At 40.9% G+C, this 20,700-nt stretch overlaps 1 protein-coding gene across 1 annotated transcript; it reads right to left on the bottom strand.

Moving 5' to 3' along the window:
* Positions 1–614: 614 nt before the first annotated feature.
* Positions 615–19,801, bottom strand: LOC6052207. Its single transcript, XM_001868472.2, has 5 exons — positions 19,109–19,801; positions 4,526–4,876; positions 4,162–4,470; positions 3,476–4,090; positions 615–2,492 (listed from the first exon to the last, which is right to left on the bottom strand). Exons 1-5 carry the CDS (start codon positions 19,184–19,186, stop codon positions 1,596–1,598), a joined length of 2,250 nt encoding a protein of 749 aa, XP_001868507.2. The 5' UTR covers positions 19,187–19,801; the 3' UTR covers positions 615–1,595.
* Positions 19,802–20,700: the final 899 nt, after the last annotated feature.

A 20,700-nucleotide genomic window follows, 5' to 3' on the forward strand; every position in this document is an offset into this window, starting at 1 on the left:
ACTTTTAAATCAGTGAGCAATGAGATTTTCAAAAACTGTAGCAGAAAAAGTTTTCATTTTCAAAACAAGAAAAAAACTTTTAATGTAGCAAATTTTAACAACTTTTTAATTCAAAAGTAAGTTACTTTTGTCATTACCGTAATATTTTTTTGTGTGTTGTTATCCAACGAACGGGGTCACTTTTTAGTTTGACACCATACGCGGAGCTTGCATTCAGAATGAGAGTTGATGAATTTACAAAGCCATAACTTCGGTAGTGTCAGATACTGTGAAGGCAGACAAAAATCAAAATACGAGCGAAACCTGTAAAAACCTGTAGAGTTATTTACGTGCGCATGTATTGCGCGTACGTACACGAAAAAGATTGAGGTTAAATTTTGTCCGGCCAGCAAAATCAAATAGTGCGCTATTGCGCCGCAGGCTGATGTACACGCTTACGACAAACCACTAAATTTTTGTACGGCGCAACAGAAGAGAGGCGCACTTCGGTTTGTGTGGTGCGCGGATAATAAGACGTCGCAAAATTTCTAGGGAGGATCAAAATGTTTTAGGGAGAGCACAATGTGGTCATCATTTCACAAAACACAAAGTAAAATCAAGAGTAAAACTCACCATTCTTTTCTACGCATCATTTTATTATGACAATATTGTTGTTTATTACATCTAAGTTTACGGGGTCTTTTCTCTCTCGCTTGATTTGCTTGCTTTGCAGCTTTCCTGCGGACGCGCTTTTCACTTCACTTAACCGACATGCTTGCACAATCGTCCCTTTTTTTACTCCTAATGTGTTATTTTTTGGTATTTTATTTGGCTCACATTATCAAAAAACAGAAAAACCTTATCCTGCGAATGATTGCGACTTGGTAGCTTTTTTTTAAACACTATTTCTGGCATTATTACAAGATTATTACCTTCTTCTTCTCTTTCTTTTTAGGTTAATAGTTTTTTGAATAGTACAACTTTCGTTATTAGTGATTGGTTTTAAGGTTTTCCCCCTTCCCTCGCCTATATCGCCTGTCTTAGAATGTAACGAAACTCTCGTTCAACGCGTAAACGGATTGATTTTAGTGGAAAGGGGAAAAGAGTAACACGCGACCTACTTAAGTCCGAGAGTGGGTATATGTAAATTTTTGGCCTGTTTAAAAGTTTGATATTTTTCTTTATTGTTCGTTTGCGTGACAATAAATTAGCACAGTTAATATCCTAAATAGCCTTGGTTCGAACATGCACGACGGAATTTTGAGTTTCGGCAAAACGCGTGACTACACCCAAATCGGTGGTCGCCAAAAAATGACACAAAGTGCCATGAACCGGATGAACTCTGTGTTCATTTTAGGCGATCACTCGTTTGGGCGTAGGTAGAATTCGCGGAAGCTCAAGTGAATTTTGGAATTTTCTCGCTTTTAAGACGAAAAGCCAACCCAAAAAAGTAGGTTGGCCAGAATAATATTACCTAGGTATAAATACGGTTAACCAGACCAACGTTTGCAACGTTAAACGTACGGAACAAAGCAGTTTGCTACGCGTAAAAAACGAATCTACAAAAATGCACTGGACTCAATGTGGTAATGTGTGGCGTGGCATGGTTCTAGCGTTTACAGTCGAGCAATCTCGGTGAGGTTGGCCATTTGCTTTTTGCCGGAAGACCCGCTACCGCCGGCACCGGTTCCACCTGCCCCGCCTCCCCCCAGGCTGGAGTAGTACCCGGATTTGTCGTGGAGGATCTCCATGGCCGCGTTGACCACACCGGAACTTCCGGCCTGCCCGGGTCCCTCGAGGCATTCGCAGGCCAAACTCGTGTCGGACACCGCGTACGGCCCAAGCAGGTTCTCCGTCGACTTGGTCGTGATGGTGGTGGTCGTCGTGGTCGTTTCCTGCAGAAACTGCGTCGGCGGTGGCGCGTAGTTCTCAACGTCGACAAAGGCCGCCGAGTAGCGCTGCTCGTAGCCGTTCTTCTTCGACGGGATCGAGTTCCGGTGCTGGATCGTGATCGTGGTCTGGGTTCGCGTCTGAGCTGCGGGAAGGGCGGCCTTTGCCGGAATTTCCAAGTACCCGTACCCATAGCCATAGCCTCCGTAACTCTTCATGGCCAAGTTATCCCACGATTTGGGCTTGTGAACCGGTTGGGGACCTCCGGCGGTCGTCGCCGCGTACATGGCGATCGGCTGGATCTGGCCGGTGTGCGGATTGACGTACTTTTGCACGTAGTAGTGATGCTGGTGGGTGTGAGGCTGCTGCTGGGACCGGTTCGTTCCGGAACCGCCAGCAGTAGCAGCGGAACTCTTTTTGCCGTGCGACGCTGAAGCACCGGAGGCGGCCGACGTGGTCTCCGAGTGGGGCTCCCAGTAGAGCGTGTCGGTGCTAATGGAAGTGCTGTAGGACGCCGGGGAATTCTCGGCCGCGGGGTTAAATTCGCTCGAGGTGCACGAGTGGAGGCTACAGTGACTGGCGAGACTAGCGTTTAGGTCGTACACTTTGGCGTGATGGTGCTCCTGGGGGGTTTCGAGGGTGGAGAATGATTGGGGAGAAAAATATGGAATATGTGAAGGTATACTAGCTCCAAAATACAAAGGAACCTGGTGGATATTATGAAAGAAGCATTATTTCCTACAATTATCGGTCTAAAACTAAATTTTCTTTTAAGGGTTTATCTGAAATCAACCACAAAACCTCGAAACAAAAAACTTAAAATTTGTATGATCATCAAAATTCCTGATCAGATGTCTCAAGTATTAGGTAACTCCACATCAGAGTACATTACAGCATCAAATAACTAAATGTGTTTTTGAGTGTACCTGTTCAAACGTCAAAACAGTACAAATTTGCCAGTTGACAATCACCTCGTGTGGGCACCAGACGTGTTTCTCTGCCGTGCTGAACAATATTCGCGTTGTGGCAGACTCTTCAAAATAATTACTGTCCGCAAAAACACTCTCGTCGTATAGACTTCTGCAGCGGTGCGTAGCTTCCAGCCCAACTAACAGTAGTTGAATCTCAAGTCGTTGCTCCATTCACTTGAGACAATGGTAAACAAAGCACATGTTTTCTACCGCCTCATTTCCGGAAGAGATCCAGAAAAGATCCGGCATCGAAATTTTATTGTCTTTTGCAAGCAGAACATAACCAAACTTTTGCGGCACCCTCAGCAAACGTCAAACCAATACAAATTGCTGCCGGATCTTTTTCCGGATCTCTCCCGGAAAAGATCCGGCAGCAATTTTGTATGGTTTGACGTTTGCGGAGGGTACCAAAAAAGGTAAACAAATCACTTCGTGCATCAGCCTATGGTTTGACGTGTGCTGTAGCTGTCAAAAAAATTATCAAATCGTGACGTGTCGTGAGCGTGGATGTCATTTAATTTGACATTTCTCATGAGCTGTAGTTTATTAGACGAAAAACAAACATGTTTCTCCTAATTCAGCTGGTTAAATCTAAAACAAAACTTAACAACCAGCTTCTACGCATTAAAACTTACATGCTTATCCTTGTTGTTGTGACGATACAGGAAGCTGGGCTGCATCTGCGGCGAAATGTGTGGCTGCGACTTGGGCCGCGGAATCCGGTCCTTGCCCTCCTTGATCTCCTTATCGCGGTGTTTGTGCTTGTGGTGGTGATCTTTGTGATGTTTGGACTTTCGCCTCGTCGGAACGCACTGCGGATCACAGCACGGGCTGGCCAGGTCGTACGCGTCCAGGCTGGTATTGTCCTTGTCAGCACCGTTCCCGTTGCCCCCCTTGGAACTCTTGTCGCCACCACCCCGCAGGAAGTGCCCCATACAGGGGTTGCACGAGTGGCCGTGCAGGTGGCGTCGCGAGGAAGATTTCGACGACTTGGTGTCGTAGTTGTGAAGACTTTTCGTTGGCGATGTGGACTTGGCCCCGCCGCCGCCACCGCCGAGGCTGCTGTTGTCCACGGAGGAACCACGGTGCATGTGCTGGTGGTCCTTGCACAGCTTGCCGGATTGAGCACCACTACAGCTGGAGGACGACGGATTAAAGCCGGCCGCTCCGCCGGATGAGCAGTACTCGGCGGTGTTGGCACCGGTTGAGCTTGACGGGTGGATCACGTACCGGTAGTTGCTGTCCAGGCACTGGGAAAGGTTGAGAAGTTGGTTAGGGTAAATTGTCAAAATTGCGATGAAACTCTTGTTGAAGAACTCACATGATAGGCCAGCATGAACTGCGCCGGAGGAGGCACGATGTAGGTCTTTGACTGGCGCAGCAGCTTCTTGACGTCTTCGGTGGACGCGGCCGGACGGCAAAAGGACGGGCCCGAGGCGGATTCTACGTCCGTCGTTGACCCCGGATCGAGCTCGTCGCTCGGGACGGTGGCCTTCTTGCGGGCCGGCAAGCTGTGCGTCTTCCACTTGCCCTCGAGCAGTTCCCGCTCGCGCAGGCATATCCGCTCCAGGTCGTTCATCTTGCACTTCAGCAGCTCCTGCAGCTGGATGTACTTGAGGTGTAGTTCGACCTGGAAGGAACGGAATTAATACGACTTCCATGAGCTACCACGTACTCTTACAAACCTTCCGGCAGCAGTCCTCGAACAGCACCACCATCCGCATCCGGTTATCACAGTTTTTGATAAAGTTGACTAGCGTCTTGTGTTCGGCCTTCTCCATGTCGTACCCGTTGATCGAGAGGATGACGTCCCCCTCGCGCATCCCGGCCCGGTACGCGGGCCCGTCGTACTCGACGTAATCCACGTAGGTGATCATTTCGACCTCCTGCTCCTTCTTGTAGTGGATCCCATAGCTCTGCAGCGTGAATCCGTACGAGCCGTTCTTCTTCTCGACGATGATCGTTCGCCGGCGACGATCTTCGTCGGGTTTGGTTGACGTAACCCGGTCCGGTTTGACCTTTTCCAGCACCTGAGACTGGGAAATGATAAAAAGTTATTAATCTCAATTGTGCGTGTACGAATGACAGTCGTTTAAACAACTGTTAGATTTGCCATAATGGCGACTGCTATAAATCCGCAACTGTCAATCAAAACAGTCCCATTTGCATTAAACAAACTTCAACACACGCCATATCGATCCCCGACGCATTCCACCGTTTACATTGTGTCCTCCAGGCGTTCATTTACACATGACCAGACCTAAAATCTACATAACAATTCATCATTCGCCTTCCATCACCTCGCCACCGTGGCAGACCTGCCCACCACAAGGTTCGGGCCAAGTAATCTCCCTTATAAGCGGGCAGTCACGTGAACGGTTGACGACGACCGGCCTCGATGTCCGGAGTCCTTTTCCATTTCATTATACGCGCGGAACCGCCACGCGTTTCGTTTACTTATACGCCCTTCTATACAAATAAATACCAACAGGCGAATGTACAGCTATGTGGCCGGGACCACAAAGGCCTCATCCTGCGATTATGCTAGGGGAAGCTAGTTAGTTGTTTCACCTAAATAACACTTTTAATGACAATACGCGAAAGCCATAATGGCGGCTGCTATAAAATTAACTGAAACCCAGTCGCCATTATGGCATCTGCCATAAAATTCTGACAGCCGAGGGGCGAGTCAACGCTCCACCCTCGATATCTCTCCCCTAGTTTAGTCCAAACACTCGCACTAAATGGAACGCGCGGTGGTGTCGGCTTAAAATCCACGATGTCGTGTGTTTACAAAGGGAAGGAGCCTGCGAAAAGCGAGAGGGAAATGAAAAATTGTTATGGCTTTAGGGAAGGGGGGGGACCTTCTTTTTCATGTCACATCGGAATAACCTCCCCTTTTCAATTCGCGGGAGTGCGCGACTCCAACGAGGGCATCGCCATTAAAAGGTATTTCCCATTCACAGAAGGTATGTGTCGGCAGGTTGGGGACCACAGGAGAAGGGTCTCTTTATGAAGAAGAGTGCCATTTATGTAAACACCCAGGCAGAAAAGGAAGAACCCCTCGAGCGCGGTGTGTGACAACGGCGACGATGAGGATTGCAGCGAGGAAACTTCCTCATCCGTCTTTTTTAGACTTTTCTTTTTTTCAGACGACAAGTCTGGTATAATCCGCTGTTATGAGGTTGGCTAATAAATTAAAATTTTTACGTTTTCCATTGCTTCTATGTCGCACCACCCTGGTTGGTGGTGCTTGAAGGGGGTTTTTTGGAGCGTGGGTAAAGCTTTGCAAAGTAATGAAGCTCCTAAGAATCGGGATTACTGGTTACATCTGAGGGTTTAAAGTGTAGGTGGTTGCATGAGTTTTAAAGCTTCTCCGTGTTGTAACGTTTTAAAATGGATACACTGAAACCCCGATGGTTTGATATGAATTTTTGTCAACCCATAGGGGTAAATTGTTAGTTTGACGTCTATTTAACACGGCGCTCACTCACACTGCCCAACTTTTGTTGTGATAGTGTCTTCCAGCGCCGTGTAAAAAGTGACAGTTCGTCACTTTTTAGTTTGACTTTGGTAAATCAACAGGGAACAAACTAAAAAGTGTGAAACGAAAAAGGTTTGACTGCACTTCAATGATATGAGCTGGAAAATTATCAAAAAAACAATTTAGGTATTTTTAAATTGCTACAAGGGGAAATTATCATAGCTATTTCTCAATGCTTATTTCCATTAAGCTATATTTAATACTTGATTTGAGTTGAAAGCGCTTTCCAAAAGCTGTACTCGATTATCCGAAACCCCGATTATCTGAAGTTTCGGTTATCCGAAGGTTTGTATCGGTTAATCGAATCATGAACAAAAATAATCGTATTTTAAAAAATATGGGATTTCCTATTAAATTTAAAAAAAATCAATATTCCATCACCGCCATTTTGGTCGCCATCTTGGTTTAAAAAAAGTTCTAAATCATTTTAGAGTAGTATAGAAGGGTCATACTTAGGGTCAACAATCAAAAAAGATAACGGAATTTTCATTTGTGTTTCGATCGATCGGTTTCGATTATCCAAAGTTGCAATTATCCGAAGTGAAATTTGGCCAAGGCCTTCGGATAATCGAGTCTGGACTGCAATTAAAAGTCCACATGGCGATGAGTCAACATTATGTGTTCGATGGTCATAGTCAGCATTTCATAGTTAAGGATTGCAATGAGTAAGGGAGGTTAATCCCAGAAAGTGTGTGAATTAAGACCATCATGGAATTATTCAAAAGCTGCTCATTGCATACCATCATTTGTGGTACATGAAAATGAATGTTCGATTTTTGCTTCAAATATGATGTGCCAAACGGAATTAATTATGTTTGTGTTTCAAAATTCACAAAATATAGTTTAACTGTAATTGATGTTACTGGATACAGCTTATTTTTTCCCCTGAGCAGTTCTCTAGGATTTCGGTCATTCGATTTGTTTTTGTATTTTTTAATCCGACTGAAATTTTTTTGATGCCTTCGGTATGCCCAAAGAAGCCATTTTGCATCATTAGTTTGCCCATGTAATTTTCCATACAAATTTGGCAGCTGTCCATACAAAAATGATGTAAGAAAATTCAAAAATCTGTATCTTTTGAAGGAATTTTTTGATGGATTTGGTGTCTTCGGCAAAGTTGTAGGTATGGATACGGACTACACTGGAAAAAAATGATACACGGTAAAAAAAATTGGTGATTTTTTTATTGCCGGGACCAGTGGTGTAGGGGTTAGCGTGGTTGCCTCTCACCCAGTTGGCCTGGGTTTGATCCCAGAAGGTCCCGGTGGCATTTTTCGAGACGAGATTTGTCTAATCACGCCTTCCGTCGGACGGGAAGTAAATGTTGGCCCCGGTCTAACCTAAAAAGGTTAGGTCGTTAGCTCAGTCCAGGTGCAGGAGTCGTCTCCCTGGGTCCTGTCTCGGTGGAGTCGCTAGTAGGCAGTTGGACTAACAATCCAAAGGTCGTCAGTTCGAATCCCGGGTTGGATGGAAGCTAAGGTGTAAAAAGAGGTTTGCAATTGCCTCAACAATCAAGCCTTTGGACACTTAGTTTCGAGTAGGGATCTCGCAATCGAGAACGCCAAGGCAATGCTGTAGAGCGAATAATTTGATTTTGATTTTGATTTGAATGTGATTTTTTTATTTAACTTTTTGTCACTAAAACTTGATTTGCAAAAAAACACTATTTTTATTTTTTTATTTTTTTATATGTTTTAGAGGACATAAAATGCCAACTTTTCAGAAATTTTTAGGTTGTGCAAAAATCATTGACCGAGTTATGATTTTTTTTTATTCTTTATTATAGAGTTTTTCAGCCGGAGGCTGGTTCATGAATTTTTTAATCAATACTATTTTTTTAGAGAATTTTCTCAACTTTTCAAAAATATTTTTTTCAAAAGTGGGCAAACATGGGCACTAATTAAAAAAAATGAAAAACTTCGACTATTTTCAAAAAAGTCACCTAAAACTGGATTTCACTTGAAAACGGTGCACTTTATCAAAATTTCACTAAAGTACTTTTTGATTGCAAATTCAATTTTACATCGAAAAATGAAGTTGAAAAATTTTTGCGACCAAAATTTTGATCTTTTGAAAAAATCAGTATTGATTAAAAAAAATCATAACTCGGTCAATGATTTTTTGCACAACCTGGAAATTTCTGAAAAGTTGGCATTTTATGTCCTCTAAAACATATAAAAAAAAATGTTTTTTTTGCAAATCAAGTTTTTGTGATAAAAAGCTAAATAAAAAAATCACCATTTTTTTTTACCGTGTATCATTTTTTTCCAGTGTAGTCCGTATCCATACCTACAACTTTGCCAAAGACACCAAATCCATCAAAAAATTCCTTCAAAAGATACAGATTTTTGAATTTTCATACATCATTTTTGTATGGACAGCTGCCAAATTTGTATGGAAAATTATATGGACAAACAAATGATGCAAAATGGCTTCTTTGGGCATACCGAAGGCATCAAAAAAATTTCAGTCGGATAAAAAAATACAAAAATTAAAATTGAAGAAAAAAGACCGATTTCGTAGAGAATTGCTCAGTTATGCTTTGCTTTTTGATGGTTTTCATAATTTTCTTTTTTCGATTTCGAGTAGAGCGTTCAATTTCCCGGGGTACTAGAATTCCCGAGAAACGAGAAATTTTCAACACATTTCGCGGGAAATCCCGGGAAATTTTAAATATATCAAAAATTGTTTTGATCTTAATTTTGGTTAATATTTTGCAACAAAATAGTATAAAATAGCAACTATAATAGTCAAAATAAGTGTTAGGTTCAATTATTGCTTTGGCTGCTTGTAAAAAATGCAACTTTAATAAAATATATACATTTTCTAAATATCTGTCTTTCAATTCGTTCAAAATATCAAAAAAATAATGATGAGTATTTTGTAATGTATATTTTGTAGCTAGGTATAATTTTTTAAATCAAAGTGTTTGGAAAGTGAGTAAAATGAATCAATGCTCCAAAACGATAAAATTGCTTTTGAATACGTCTCTGTGACCAGTTTGAGAGAATATGATAAAGAATAAAATTGATAATTTAGATTAAATGAAAAAAAAAATTACATAAAAATTAAAAAAAAATGGTAAAGAAAATATGTTTTTCATGGCAAATAATTTATCAAGAACAAATCTAACAGGTTTAATCTAATGAATAAATCGATAAGCATTGAATTTACTTTAAAAATCTGCTATTCACTTGAAATACCATTTGTCCAACCCTAGGGGTTGGACAGAGTAAAAATTTTAACCATTCGTCAATATATTGACGTTGTTATTGATCTATTGGTCAATATATTGACGAAAAACTTTTCGACCTGCATTTGGACACCTTGGTTTGACAGATGACAGACAAAAATAACAACCGCATTTTGACAACAGAATTTTTTTTTGGCGTTTTCGAGCAATCTTTGGCAACATTCTAAAATTATTGGAAAATAGACTTGCTTATTCCAAAGTTGGGTCAACTCCGGCCATCGGAAGAGAGAGCTCGTATTGCATCGTACAATCTGCCGGGTTAAACGTAGTTAAAACGGGAGAATGTTTCAGAGCAGCAAGCAAAAAAGCACCTCCAGTACAGCTTGCGAAGGAGGAGGCAGGATTTTAACGGGTTTCTCGGTCGGCAGGATTTCTCAGGTTCTTTTCAACATTGTGGGAAGGATAGGAAAGCGCAAGCTCAACTTTCTTCTTTTCCGCGTCTGTGCCCTCAATTGTAGAACCCGGCGTTCTCTGACGCATATCGTGGTCTAACTTGACGTGCCGGAACACGCGCAGCTGACGGCCAGAATGCACTGGCTGCAGAACGGTCCGCACAGGGCCACGCAAGAAAACGTCCACAGTAGGAGGAAGGTCCATAGCAGGAGCAGGATGTAGTCTCCCGACCAGTGCACAGGATTGGCAAGATTTCGCCATAAAGGTGGACAAAAGCGACATGACTTGTACCGGTCTATGTTGGCATGCCCAATTCCGGTCACAGTAAAAATCCAAATTATCCAGCACATTTGTTTCTTCAAAAACACCACATTTATTTTGTTTAATTTTAACTTCCAAAAACAACACTTTATTTGAGGATTTCATGCCGACTCTTATAGAACAATGACAATTTAAACCAAATGATTACGTTTCCACGCTCCAAAACATGAACCGCTCGGAGACATCTTTCAAGTTGCTCACGTCCCGGCAAAGTTGGGCCACCACGTCGGTTCTGAATAGAGGTGGCCTCCAGTGGATCCTGGTTTGGGCAGGCCATAACCAAAGAGATTTCGTCTTCTTGAAGCCCAACTCAAACCCTCGACGGCCACGGCGGTGACTTCCGTCTACTTCTTGGTAATCTCCAGCCTATGAAAGTCCCGCTCGAGGGTATTCTTCAGCTTGGCCAACGAATCCGACTGGTCGTGAGCGAGAAGTCTTTCCGGAAGATCGAGTGGATGATGTTACCACCGCGGTAGAACTTGATGGCACCGTCCAGTTGGATAATAATCGTTAGAGAGGTGCAGATACGTGACGTAGACTTTGTGGTTCTTCTGGTGACGAACCTCCATGATCTCCCGGCTCCAGGGCACCGAAATCCTACGGCAAGTTCAGCAAGATTGTGCATTTTACGGCAAACGCAGATGGTAAAAATTTCCGTGATTTTACTCCCTGTGTATGGTGCTTGTGTTGTGTTTACATTTTTTTGACAATTCAACCTGACAACTGTGATATCTTCCTATTTATTATTATCTCATTTAAAACACTATTAATCATATAAACGGGAGCAAAGCTCCATCTTTATTCTTCGACTTCATCTACTAGACTAACTCCCGATTCACGCTCGCTTTTCACTCACACATCCATAGCTCTACACGCTTATCACTAACTGCTTAATTTAGGATAATCTTCAGGATGCCACATCCTCCCCTTGCCAAATTGAATGTACACTAACAATAAAGTCAATATTAAACTAAAATCCTTCCTGCCGCCTCTCGTCTTAATTTGGCAACGCCTGGCGAAGTGTCCGTCCCGTAGAGCGATGACTAACAGCATAGGCTGCCAATATCAACGATGCCAATGATGTGGATCCAGTTCCCTTCTTTGCGTAAGCATTGATCTTCCAACTATTCTGCTTTCCTCCGAATCAACTAAAGTAGTGAAAAAAAGAAAGAAAAAAAAACATCAGCGGTATATCATGTTCTGAAACGAAACATTTAAAGTGAAAACTACGTATATCATGCACAGGAAATCATGAACCTATTTGTAACATAATTAACCATCTCATTATAACTGGCGAAGGCTTCCTCTCCTAACTAAAATTAATGTTTTCATTGACAGACGTGAGCCATATTTTTAAGATATAAACTTCAAAGAACTTCCTTCTTTAAAAATTACTTAAACTGTAATATTAGAAAACTCCTTTCATCTAATTATCCTACTTCTATTGGCTATTTATAGGTTTCTTTTGAAATTTAATTACTAGATATCGGTCCTCAAACTTGAATTTAATACAACTATTTGAATGAAAATTGTTTAGGGTTTCCACAAGGCTTGAATGTCATTATTCGATCGTACGTATGCTAAGTTGATTAAGAACTCTATCCTATTTCCATCAAGTACTTTAACAAATTTTATTACAAATCTTTTAGATATCCTGAAAATGAAATCGTTTTTATAAATTATTATCGCTGGAATACTCCTATTGGGTTATATATTTCTGAAATTTTAAAAGGGAGCATTGTGTGATGAGAACTCGTTTTCCCGGAAGCTGAATCACCGCTTAACCTCCAACAAAACTTACTCTCATGAATAGCCACATTCCACTATGTCGTGGTGGTTACCCTATAGTTATAATTTAACAATTCATACTGCGGTTGACGTTTTGTATTTTTCCATTTGAAGAAAAACATGTTGTTATGCTGTATGTATAAAGTTATTTATATGTTATTTGATTGATAACAATTTTAATTTTCGTGGCCCGCTATCTTAAATTTCGTGTCGTGTACATTCTCTTCTTTTATTTTCGTATGTATGTTTAACTGCAGTAATACATTATGTTTATTATTTATTAACTTATTCTTCGAACATACGTTGACTACTTAACTACTTACTCCCTGATTAAAATCTAAATACAATAGAACATTGTTTGAACAATATATATTTGGTTGTAGAACAGTATTTTTTTTAATGTTGATTTTTTTCATAGTGTAATCCAATGTGTCGCTATATTTGTTGTGAGCTTCCATTATTCTTTTTGGTGAGTTCTTTGCAGGCAATGGTGCCCTATTCTTTCTTCCGTGTCTTTTACAATGCACTATAACCATTAATATTGAACTATTATATTGGAGCGTGATCCTGTAACTTTTCAGCAATTTTCTTTAAACAACATTCGACTCATTTTCTCAACAACTCTTTTCGCAGCAGTTGGCCTTGGGCTAAACCCGACTCAACTTTTAGGGCGATTGGCCTTGGGCTAAACCCGACTCAATCTTTTGCAGCAGTTGGCCTTGGGCTAAACCCGACTCAACTTTCAGGAACTCTTTTGCTGCAGTTGGCCTTGGGCTAAACCCGACTCAACTTTCAGGAACTCTTTTGCTGCTGTTGGCCTTGGGCTAAACCCGACTCAACTTTTTAGGGCGATTGGCCTTGTGCTAAACCCGACTCAATCTTTTGCAGCAGTTGGCCTTGGGCTAAACCCGACTCAACTTTCAGTAACTCTTTTGCAGCAGTTGGCCTTGGGCTAAACCCGACTCAACTTTCAGGAACTCTTTTGCTGCAGTTGGCCTTGGGCTAAACCCGACTCAACTTTCAGGAACTCTTTTGCTGCTGTTGGCCTTGGGCTAAACCCGACTCAACTTTTTAGGGCGATTGGCCTTGGGCTAAACCCGACTCAATCTTTTGCAGCAGTTGGCCTTGGGCTAAACCCGACTCAACTTTCAGGAACTCTTTGCTGCAGTTGGCCTTGGGCTAAACCCGACTCAACTTTTAGGACGATTGGCCTTGGGCTAAACCCGACTCAATCCCTTGCAGCAGTTGGCCTTGGGCTAAACCCGACTCAACTTTCAGGAACTCTTTTGTAGCAGTTATTTTTATCTCTTTATCAATGCTTCCAAACCATCAATTTAATTGAAAACTCTGCGCATTTAATCTTCTTTTTACAACGCTATAACTGTAATGTCTTTATAACTCCTCAAACAAATTTTGAATAGTTAATTAAAATGAAAGTTAATTTTACTTTGAAAATGTGTACCTATCTTGGTTCAACAAGCAATTGTTAATGCTCTGCTAAACATTCTTTTCATGTTCTGCAATTCGTAAATATCTCCCAAACTATTCAACTAAGCAAATTGATTACGATTAACATTATCTGAGCAAAGACTATTGAGGATATCTGAAAATTTACTTTTTTATATATAAATTTAAAAATTACTTTACCAAACTTATTTTTTTTATCATTGGGGACTTATGGGAACTCAAATCAGACCTTACGAAACTAAGCTTTCCAAAATTCTTTCAGCCATTTTAAATTATTAAAATTATAGCATTAATTTTTAAATCCAATGATTATACACAAAACCTCATAACTCTCTCTTACATCTAATAATATAATGATATAAACACAAGCCATCCTTGAGCCTCCTCTTCACCAGGCTTCCATGCAATCATCCACAAGCTAGTCCACAAGTCATCTCTCCGTGAATAATTACATGTCTCTACTCCCTAAGGCCTTACAGCAAATATTCATAGGCCATCTCTCCACCAGGCTTTAGTGAATAACAGAGGGCGAACTCTATATCTCAATACAGGATTGTGCAGGCAGCTCGACCGCAGCCAGCACAAGCTGTCAATTCCGGACCCAAAAAAAAGCTAGAATAAAAGAACAGCTGTCTATTACGGAACCAACACTAGTCAACTGCGCACTGTAAACAAAATCAAAAATTGCAGACATACAATAGGAAGAAACAATTTTTTTTGTAAAATTTTACCGCATGTTGTTATAGTTTATGTTTTTGAGGTAATTTTTCTCAGTTTATGTGAAAACATACTGTTAAAGTTATTATCGTAAAGTACACATCAAGCCGATGAACTCATTTAAAGTTCTACATTTATCACATGAAACGTTTAACTTTACTACTGTGTAATCTGATTTTCATAAGGTTTTCTAGGCCCAGTGAAAAAAATATAATTTAACCCAAAAATGACGATCTTCTCGTCACAGTGTCCTGATGCAAACAAAACTCCAGCTGTAATGTAAACAAACTTTGAATGTGTTGGTAAATTTTTGACTAGAAAGCCTAATTACAGATTTTCTGAAATATACGATGCACAAAATAATAATAATAACAAATAAAAATTAACCTGTTTTTATTAAATTATTCGTCGCAAGAATCTATCCTTAAGTCACTCTTGGCTGTAAAGCATTTTTTATAAGCACAGCAACTAAACATCACCTAAAGTCCTACTAAAAACTCGGCAACGTGTATAAGATAAACATCGCAGTTCCGCTCACCCAATTTTGGGTAATGTTATTATTGACAACTTCAATCGCAACCTTTTAATCGTGCATCATGTAAACAAAATCCTCGTTCCTCGATTGCACTGCTGTGTCGCACACATACAACAACATTCATTCCGCGGATTAGATTCGTGTGCGTCGATGGCCGCCCAACGATTACTGCGATCTTTGCATGACAGGACGAATGCAGAAGATAAGCCTAGTTTTGGACGCAAAGCACAGCGCGGGGAGTGGGGTGGGGAGATAAAAGGTAGACACATCAACCCTTAGCCGAACTCTTGCCAGAGCTGCACACATTTAAAATTAACCCGACCTACTGAACATCCCAACCCAGCAGGCCATGCACGCGATCCTGATACACACACACAAGTAAATTTCTGCTCCGCTCTCTTCACACCAACAAAAACAACAAATAAAATAACTGGAAAATTCTCACCGAACTCCAGCAACTCGGCCAACAGCCCGGCTGCCCGCTGCCATCTTCGCTACGATGCCGTCCTGCTGCGCAAAAATGCCGGAACACGCACTTTTGTATTTTTTTTTAACAATTGACCTTTTCCTTTTATTTTCGTCCACATTTTATTCACAAAAAAAAACAAAAATTAACAACATGGCAGGATCGCCAATGTGATATCTTCCTATTTATTATTATCTCATTTAAAACACTATTAATCATATAAACGGGAGCAAAGCTCCATCTTTATTCTTCGACTTCATCTACTAGACTAACTCCCGATTCACGCTCGCTTTTCACTCACACATCCATAGCTCTACACGCTTATCACTAACTGCTTAATTTAGGATAATCTTCAGGATGCCACAACAACGTTCTTGGATCAAGGTTCCATAATACAAGGTAAGGTTGCGTTAATATATTGACGAAATATAAACATGTTAACCAACTACTGTTAACCTATTGACGGAGTTGTCCGACCCCTAGGTCCAACCACTCAAAGTTTCAACATATTTCAAATACTCGCTCCAAACAGAGTACTTTTTATATAATACGAAGTAGTTTTTTTTATTATATTTGTCGCTCTTTGGTATCTCTATTGCTCTAAAAAATTTCAACTTTTGACTTAATTTCTCAAACACTTTGAAACTAATTAACCTAATTTTTCCTCCAAAAATCCTCTTAGAGACATTTAATGATACCAATTCAATTTTCTTCCAATTTGGTCATGGTAAACAAAACGTAAACAAAATGATCTTGGGGGAAAGAGGTACCTTATTTTCAAATGATATAACACATTTTAATTGTTTATTTTCATTTCATAATATCGCAATTATTGTTGCCCGTCAAACAAACAAGATTCGTAGTTGTGAATGCTTCAGAATTTTATATCATCTGAAATAAATCTTGACATGAAATTTTTAGACGAACTGATAAGTTCAATAAGAACAGTAAATTGAATTTGATATAATAAAATGGACCGTGGTGTAGGGGTAAGCGTGATTGCCTCTCACCCAGTCGGCCTGGGTTCGATCCCAGAAGGTCCCGGTGGCAAATTTTGAGACGAGATTTGTCTGATCACGCCTTCCGTCGGATGGGGAAGTAAATGTTGGCCCCGGTCTAACCTAGAGGTTAGGTCGATAGCTCAGTCCAGGTGTAGGAGTCGTTTCCCTGGGTCCTGTCCCGGTGGAGTCGCTGGTAGGCAGTTGGACTCTCAATCCAAAGGTCGTCAGTTCGAATCCCGGGGTGGATGGAAGCTTAGGTGTAAAAAGAGGTTTGCAATTGCCTCAACAATCAAGCCTTCGGACACCTAGTTTCGAGTAAGAATCCCGTAATCGGGAACGCCAAGGCAATGCTGTAGAGCGAATAATTTGATTTGATTTTTTTTGATAATAAAATTTAGTGCTTTCATTATTTTTTTTAAAGTTTAAAAAATCTACCAAAAAGTTAAGAAAATGTATACTTCCGCTTGAATTTCGGGAATTCCCGGGAAATTTAGAAAGTTCCCGGGAAACGAGAAAATATTTTTTTTTTTCGAGAAACCCCGGGATTTTTTTTCCCGGGACGGGAAATTGGACGCTCTAATTTCGAGTGTTTTTCACCTTTTAACCAAGGGAATGGTGGAAAGCGGGGGGATGACAACCCTATTCCGACCAAAGCAAACTGACAACAGTCGACATTAGCACGGTTGTCAAATGAGAGCCCACAACAAAAGCACTAGCTGTCAAATGGTAGCCCATAACAAATCATTGTTTGGGTTTTTGATTTTAAAATTTCCCGCAATTCAAACGATAAATACCTGAAAAAACAGGTGAATTGTGTTGCTGATGCCAAATTCTATCATATCCTTGGAGATTCCATCCCAATATTGGCTGAAAATTCATATCGAAAAAAGTGATTTTTCTGTTTACCTTTTTTTGCTTTTTTTCTTTTGGTCGATCAAAGTAGCGCCCGTACACTCTGAATCGGCATTACACATTTTTCAGTTTGGTTTTACACATTTGCATGGGACTTTTGAGTTTAACCAGGATAACACACTTCGTGTTACCAAAGTAATATGAATAATACTGATTCTGAGTGTTTGTTATCTGAACTTCCAAGATGGCGGCTTCTTCGCTACCCCCTGGTGGAAAGAGAGGAATCACAAATCCGTATAAATAATTTCAAGATTTTTCAGGTGTAAACCGAAAACGCGATCAAAAATTAAAGTGGAAGAATAAGGCTTTTAACTGCTTATTTAATTGTCGGTGTACAGGACCGCACTGTTTAATCGTCCATTCAATTTTGCAGTCCAAACCCAGTCATTGAATTGAAATAAAATCTGTTTCAAATTTTCTTTTGTTGATTTGTGTGCACTTACGTCGAAGACCAAGATTGTTTACTTTTTGCTCTTTGGTCTGACAGTCTTGGTCTGCAGCTTTATCATGGATTTTGGTCTGGTCTAGGCGAGGGATAGGACACAGCACCTTCCTGCTTTTAACCCATTCCCGCCAGTGATGTCAACCATCGCGATGCTCATTTTTGGTTCGCGGCACATTTTTTGTTTGTAGTGCTTTTCAGTTACGGAATTTGACAAAATGGTGTTCGAAGCACTTGTAGAACTCACCAACAGCAACATTTCTTCAGAACATTGCATTGCTGTAAAATTCATAGGCAAAAAGTTACAAGAAGTTTTCAGACCTCCGGGCCAATAGTTCACGATGCTTTCGTTTGCCTAACGCATTTTTGGTTGTAACTTTTTTTGTATTCATCAAAAATTAACACTATGTTCAGCAAAGTTGTACGATTTGGTGTGCTCTACAAGTCCTTGATACACAACATTGTCAAATTCCGTAACTGAAAAGCACTACAAACAAAAAATGTGCCGCGAACCAAAAATGAGCGTCGCGATGGTTGACATCACTGCTTCCCGCCCAGAGCAAAATCGATATTTTTTACGTTTTTCACCATTATTCGTAAATGGGTCGACCAAATTGGATGAAATTTTAATGGTTATAAGTTGACATTTTATATAAACCAATTCAGGTTGAATTAGGTTGAAAAAATGTATGGTTGCAGAGAAATTTAATTTTGAAGACAAAAATTAGTGGTGCTCTGGAGTAACCATGGGCGTTAGAGGGTTAATTTAATCTCAAACTAGTGGAAACTGTCGTATTTGATTGTTCGATATGAATTGAATAGTAATTCCAAAAATTCAAACACAGAAAAGGGTTCTTTTTTCAAATGTGATTCAAAATTGGTTCAAATTGATTTTAGTTCGAAGCCCGTCTGGATGCGGGCTCATATTTGTCCACAATTATTTACATAATCTTCCGTCGATAAACATTGCGCGCGCTCGGCCATTATCACAACGGGCGGTTGCAAATCGCAGAGTAAGTTAAGTAACTTCCAATCATTAAGCACCCAGTGACATCAGCGCAGTGCTTAATGGTGGTTGGACCAAATTAGAAAGTGAGACCTCCAATAAACAAATCACGCTCACTTGTAGAGTTGTAAGCAACAAATGCACACAGGCAAACAATACTCGCGTGTGTGATAACAATAAAACGCATCTGGTTGAGGAGAGCTGACGGCTGATTCATCAACCTGACCAGCCACCAAACGGGCATCATTAGTATTCTGAAAGGTTCTCGTGACATTAGGGGTTCTGAGGGGAAAATTGATCTCAGTTGAAAATTTATGTATTATCTATTTTTTTTATTATTGAGATCTATTTCAACGAAATGGTTGAATTATGTTTTTTTTATTAAATTATTAAGCACCCCATTAAATAATTAAGAATACCTACCGATGATAATTCCAGCTCATCATCGCTGAACAGATTGTTCCCGGACCGGTACTGGCGTTTGCTCCGGTCGGGGTTCATCCTGTCCTGTGGTGGCGATTTTCCCTCAGTTTCTCAAATCGTGTGATATTGCTCTCTGATGCTACTTCTCCGGTGGCTGCTGCATCTTTCTTCCCCGAACACAAACTCAAATCGATTTTTCTCCTTTTGTTCACCAGCGACTCCGACTTGGGTTTGGGACACTGTCTGGATCTTGCGGGGGTTATCCAGACCACAAACGATGACTTTGCACACTAATTACGAGGGGATATTTCTGAACTCTTCGTTGACAACTTTATTTTTATATAATTATGGATTTTACGCGGAAGAACACTCGATTTTTGTTCACTTTAGAATGCTTGTACAACACGCAAACAAGTAATACTGTTGATTTGGACACACGATGGACCCTAACGTATCCCTTAGACCTATTCCAGATCTTGCAGGGCGACGACCCTCAACCGGAAAACCAGGAATCCCAACGAGTAGCAGCTGCAGCAGTGTCTACCTTCAGGCGCCATGACAGCCAATCAGCAGCAGCACCACCTACAATCGCGATACGGCAAATTCTGTGTGCGTGACGGACGGAGGAACGAATCCCGTGCGCGGTCCCGCGTGGACTCCCGTGCGATTTGACAGTCGCCGACACAATGGCCAGGTCATAGGGACTCGCGGAGCGCGTTGGAGATCTCTCGGAGAGTCCGTTCCTAGCGAGAGTAAGAGAGAAAATTGCTATCAGAACAACCACATGCAGAACATTCGCAATAATGTTTTGTAAGGGCTTAATGATACTTGTAAACAATGTCATTTTTGATATTTATACAAAATTTCACTTATTCAAAAACATCCATAGATACTTCTAAATCATAACAACCTTCTTAATCTTAACGACCATCTAAAAACCTTTAAATTTATAAACTGTTCAATTTCCCGACGAACCCGTCACACTTGTTAGGTCAGCGTTTAGTTACAAGTCGCCGCGTTTCCACCAAAACAACACAAACATTGTGGTGCGAATATGAAAGAGTCATGTAAACTTAACCATCGATCTGCGGCTGGTGAGAGCGCAAGAAGAGAGTGGGAGCATTTCGCGCGAGAGCACGTGGCTGTTGCGCATGTGCGAAATTGGTTGGCATTTGTCATCAGGCCGCGATCATCACAAAAGTGCACGTTGTTCGTGAAAGAAACACGGAGCACGGTATTCTGCACACGGCTAGTAGGCATATGTGTGCACGAAATGGTGTAGGGGAGGGTGGAGATTTTATTTTATTATTTTGTATGAGCTGGAATAAATGGGAAGAACAGACCAGACTCGATTATCTGAAGGTCTTGGAATCACAGCTAAAAAAAGTAGTAATCCAGCGGCGTGTAAAAGGCCTGGGTGTAAAATAAATATTGCATTATTTTGTGCAATTTAATGAGATTTAACACCCTGAAATATGTAGCCCATCAGTATGGGAAACCTATTTGACCGAAATGTCAAGCTCATAAATGCGCTTATCCTTTCAGCTTTACATCTGTCTGATGGCCGAGTGGGCTAAGGCGCCAGACCTTAC

This window comes from Culex quinquefasciatus, chromosome 3, assembly GCF_015732765.1.
Source record: "Culex quinquefasciatus strain JHB chromosome 3, VPISU_Cqui_1.0_pri_paternal, whole genome shotgun sequence".
Classification (NCBI taxonomy): domain Eukaryota; kingdom Metazoa; phylum Arthropoda; class Insecta; order Diptera; family Culicidae; genus Culex; species Culex quinquefasciatus.

What these genes read in the sequence shown, in the direction of transcription:
- LOC6052207 (XM_001868472.2), bottom strand. Translation starts at nt 19,186, where the DNA reads ATGAACCCCGACCGGAGCAAACGCCAGTACCGGTCCGGGAACAATCTG. An exon ending in ATGAGCTGGAATTATCATCG is followed by an intron (nt 4,877 to 19,108) that starts GTAGGTATTCTT and finishes ATCATTTCCCAG; the next exon opens with TCTCAGGTGCTGGAAAAGGT. An exon ending in AGTTCATGCTGGCCTATCAT is followed by an intron (nt 4,091 to 4,161) that starts GTGAGTTCTTCA and finishes AACCTTTCCCAG; the next exon opens with TGCCTGGACAGCAACTACCG.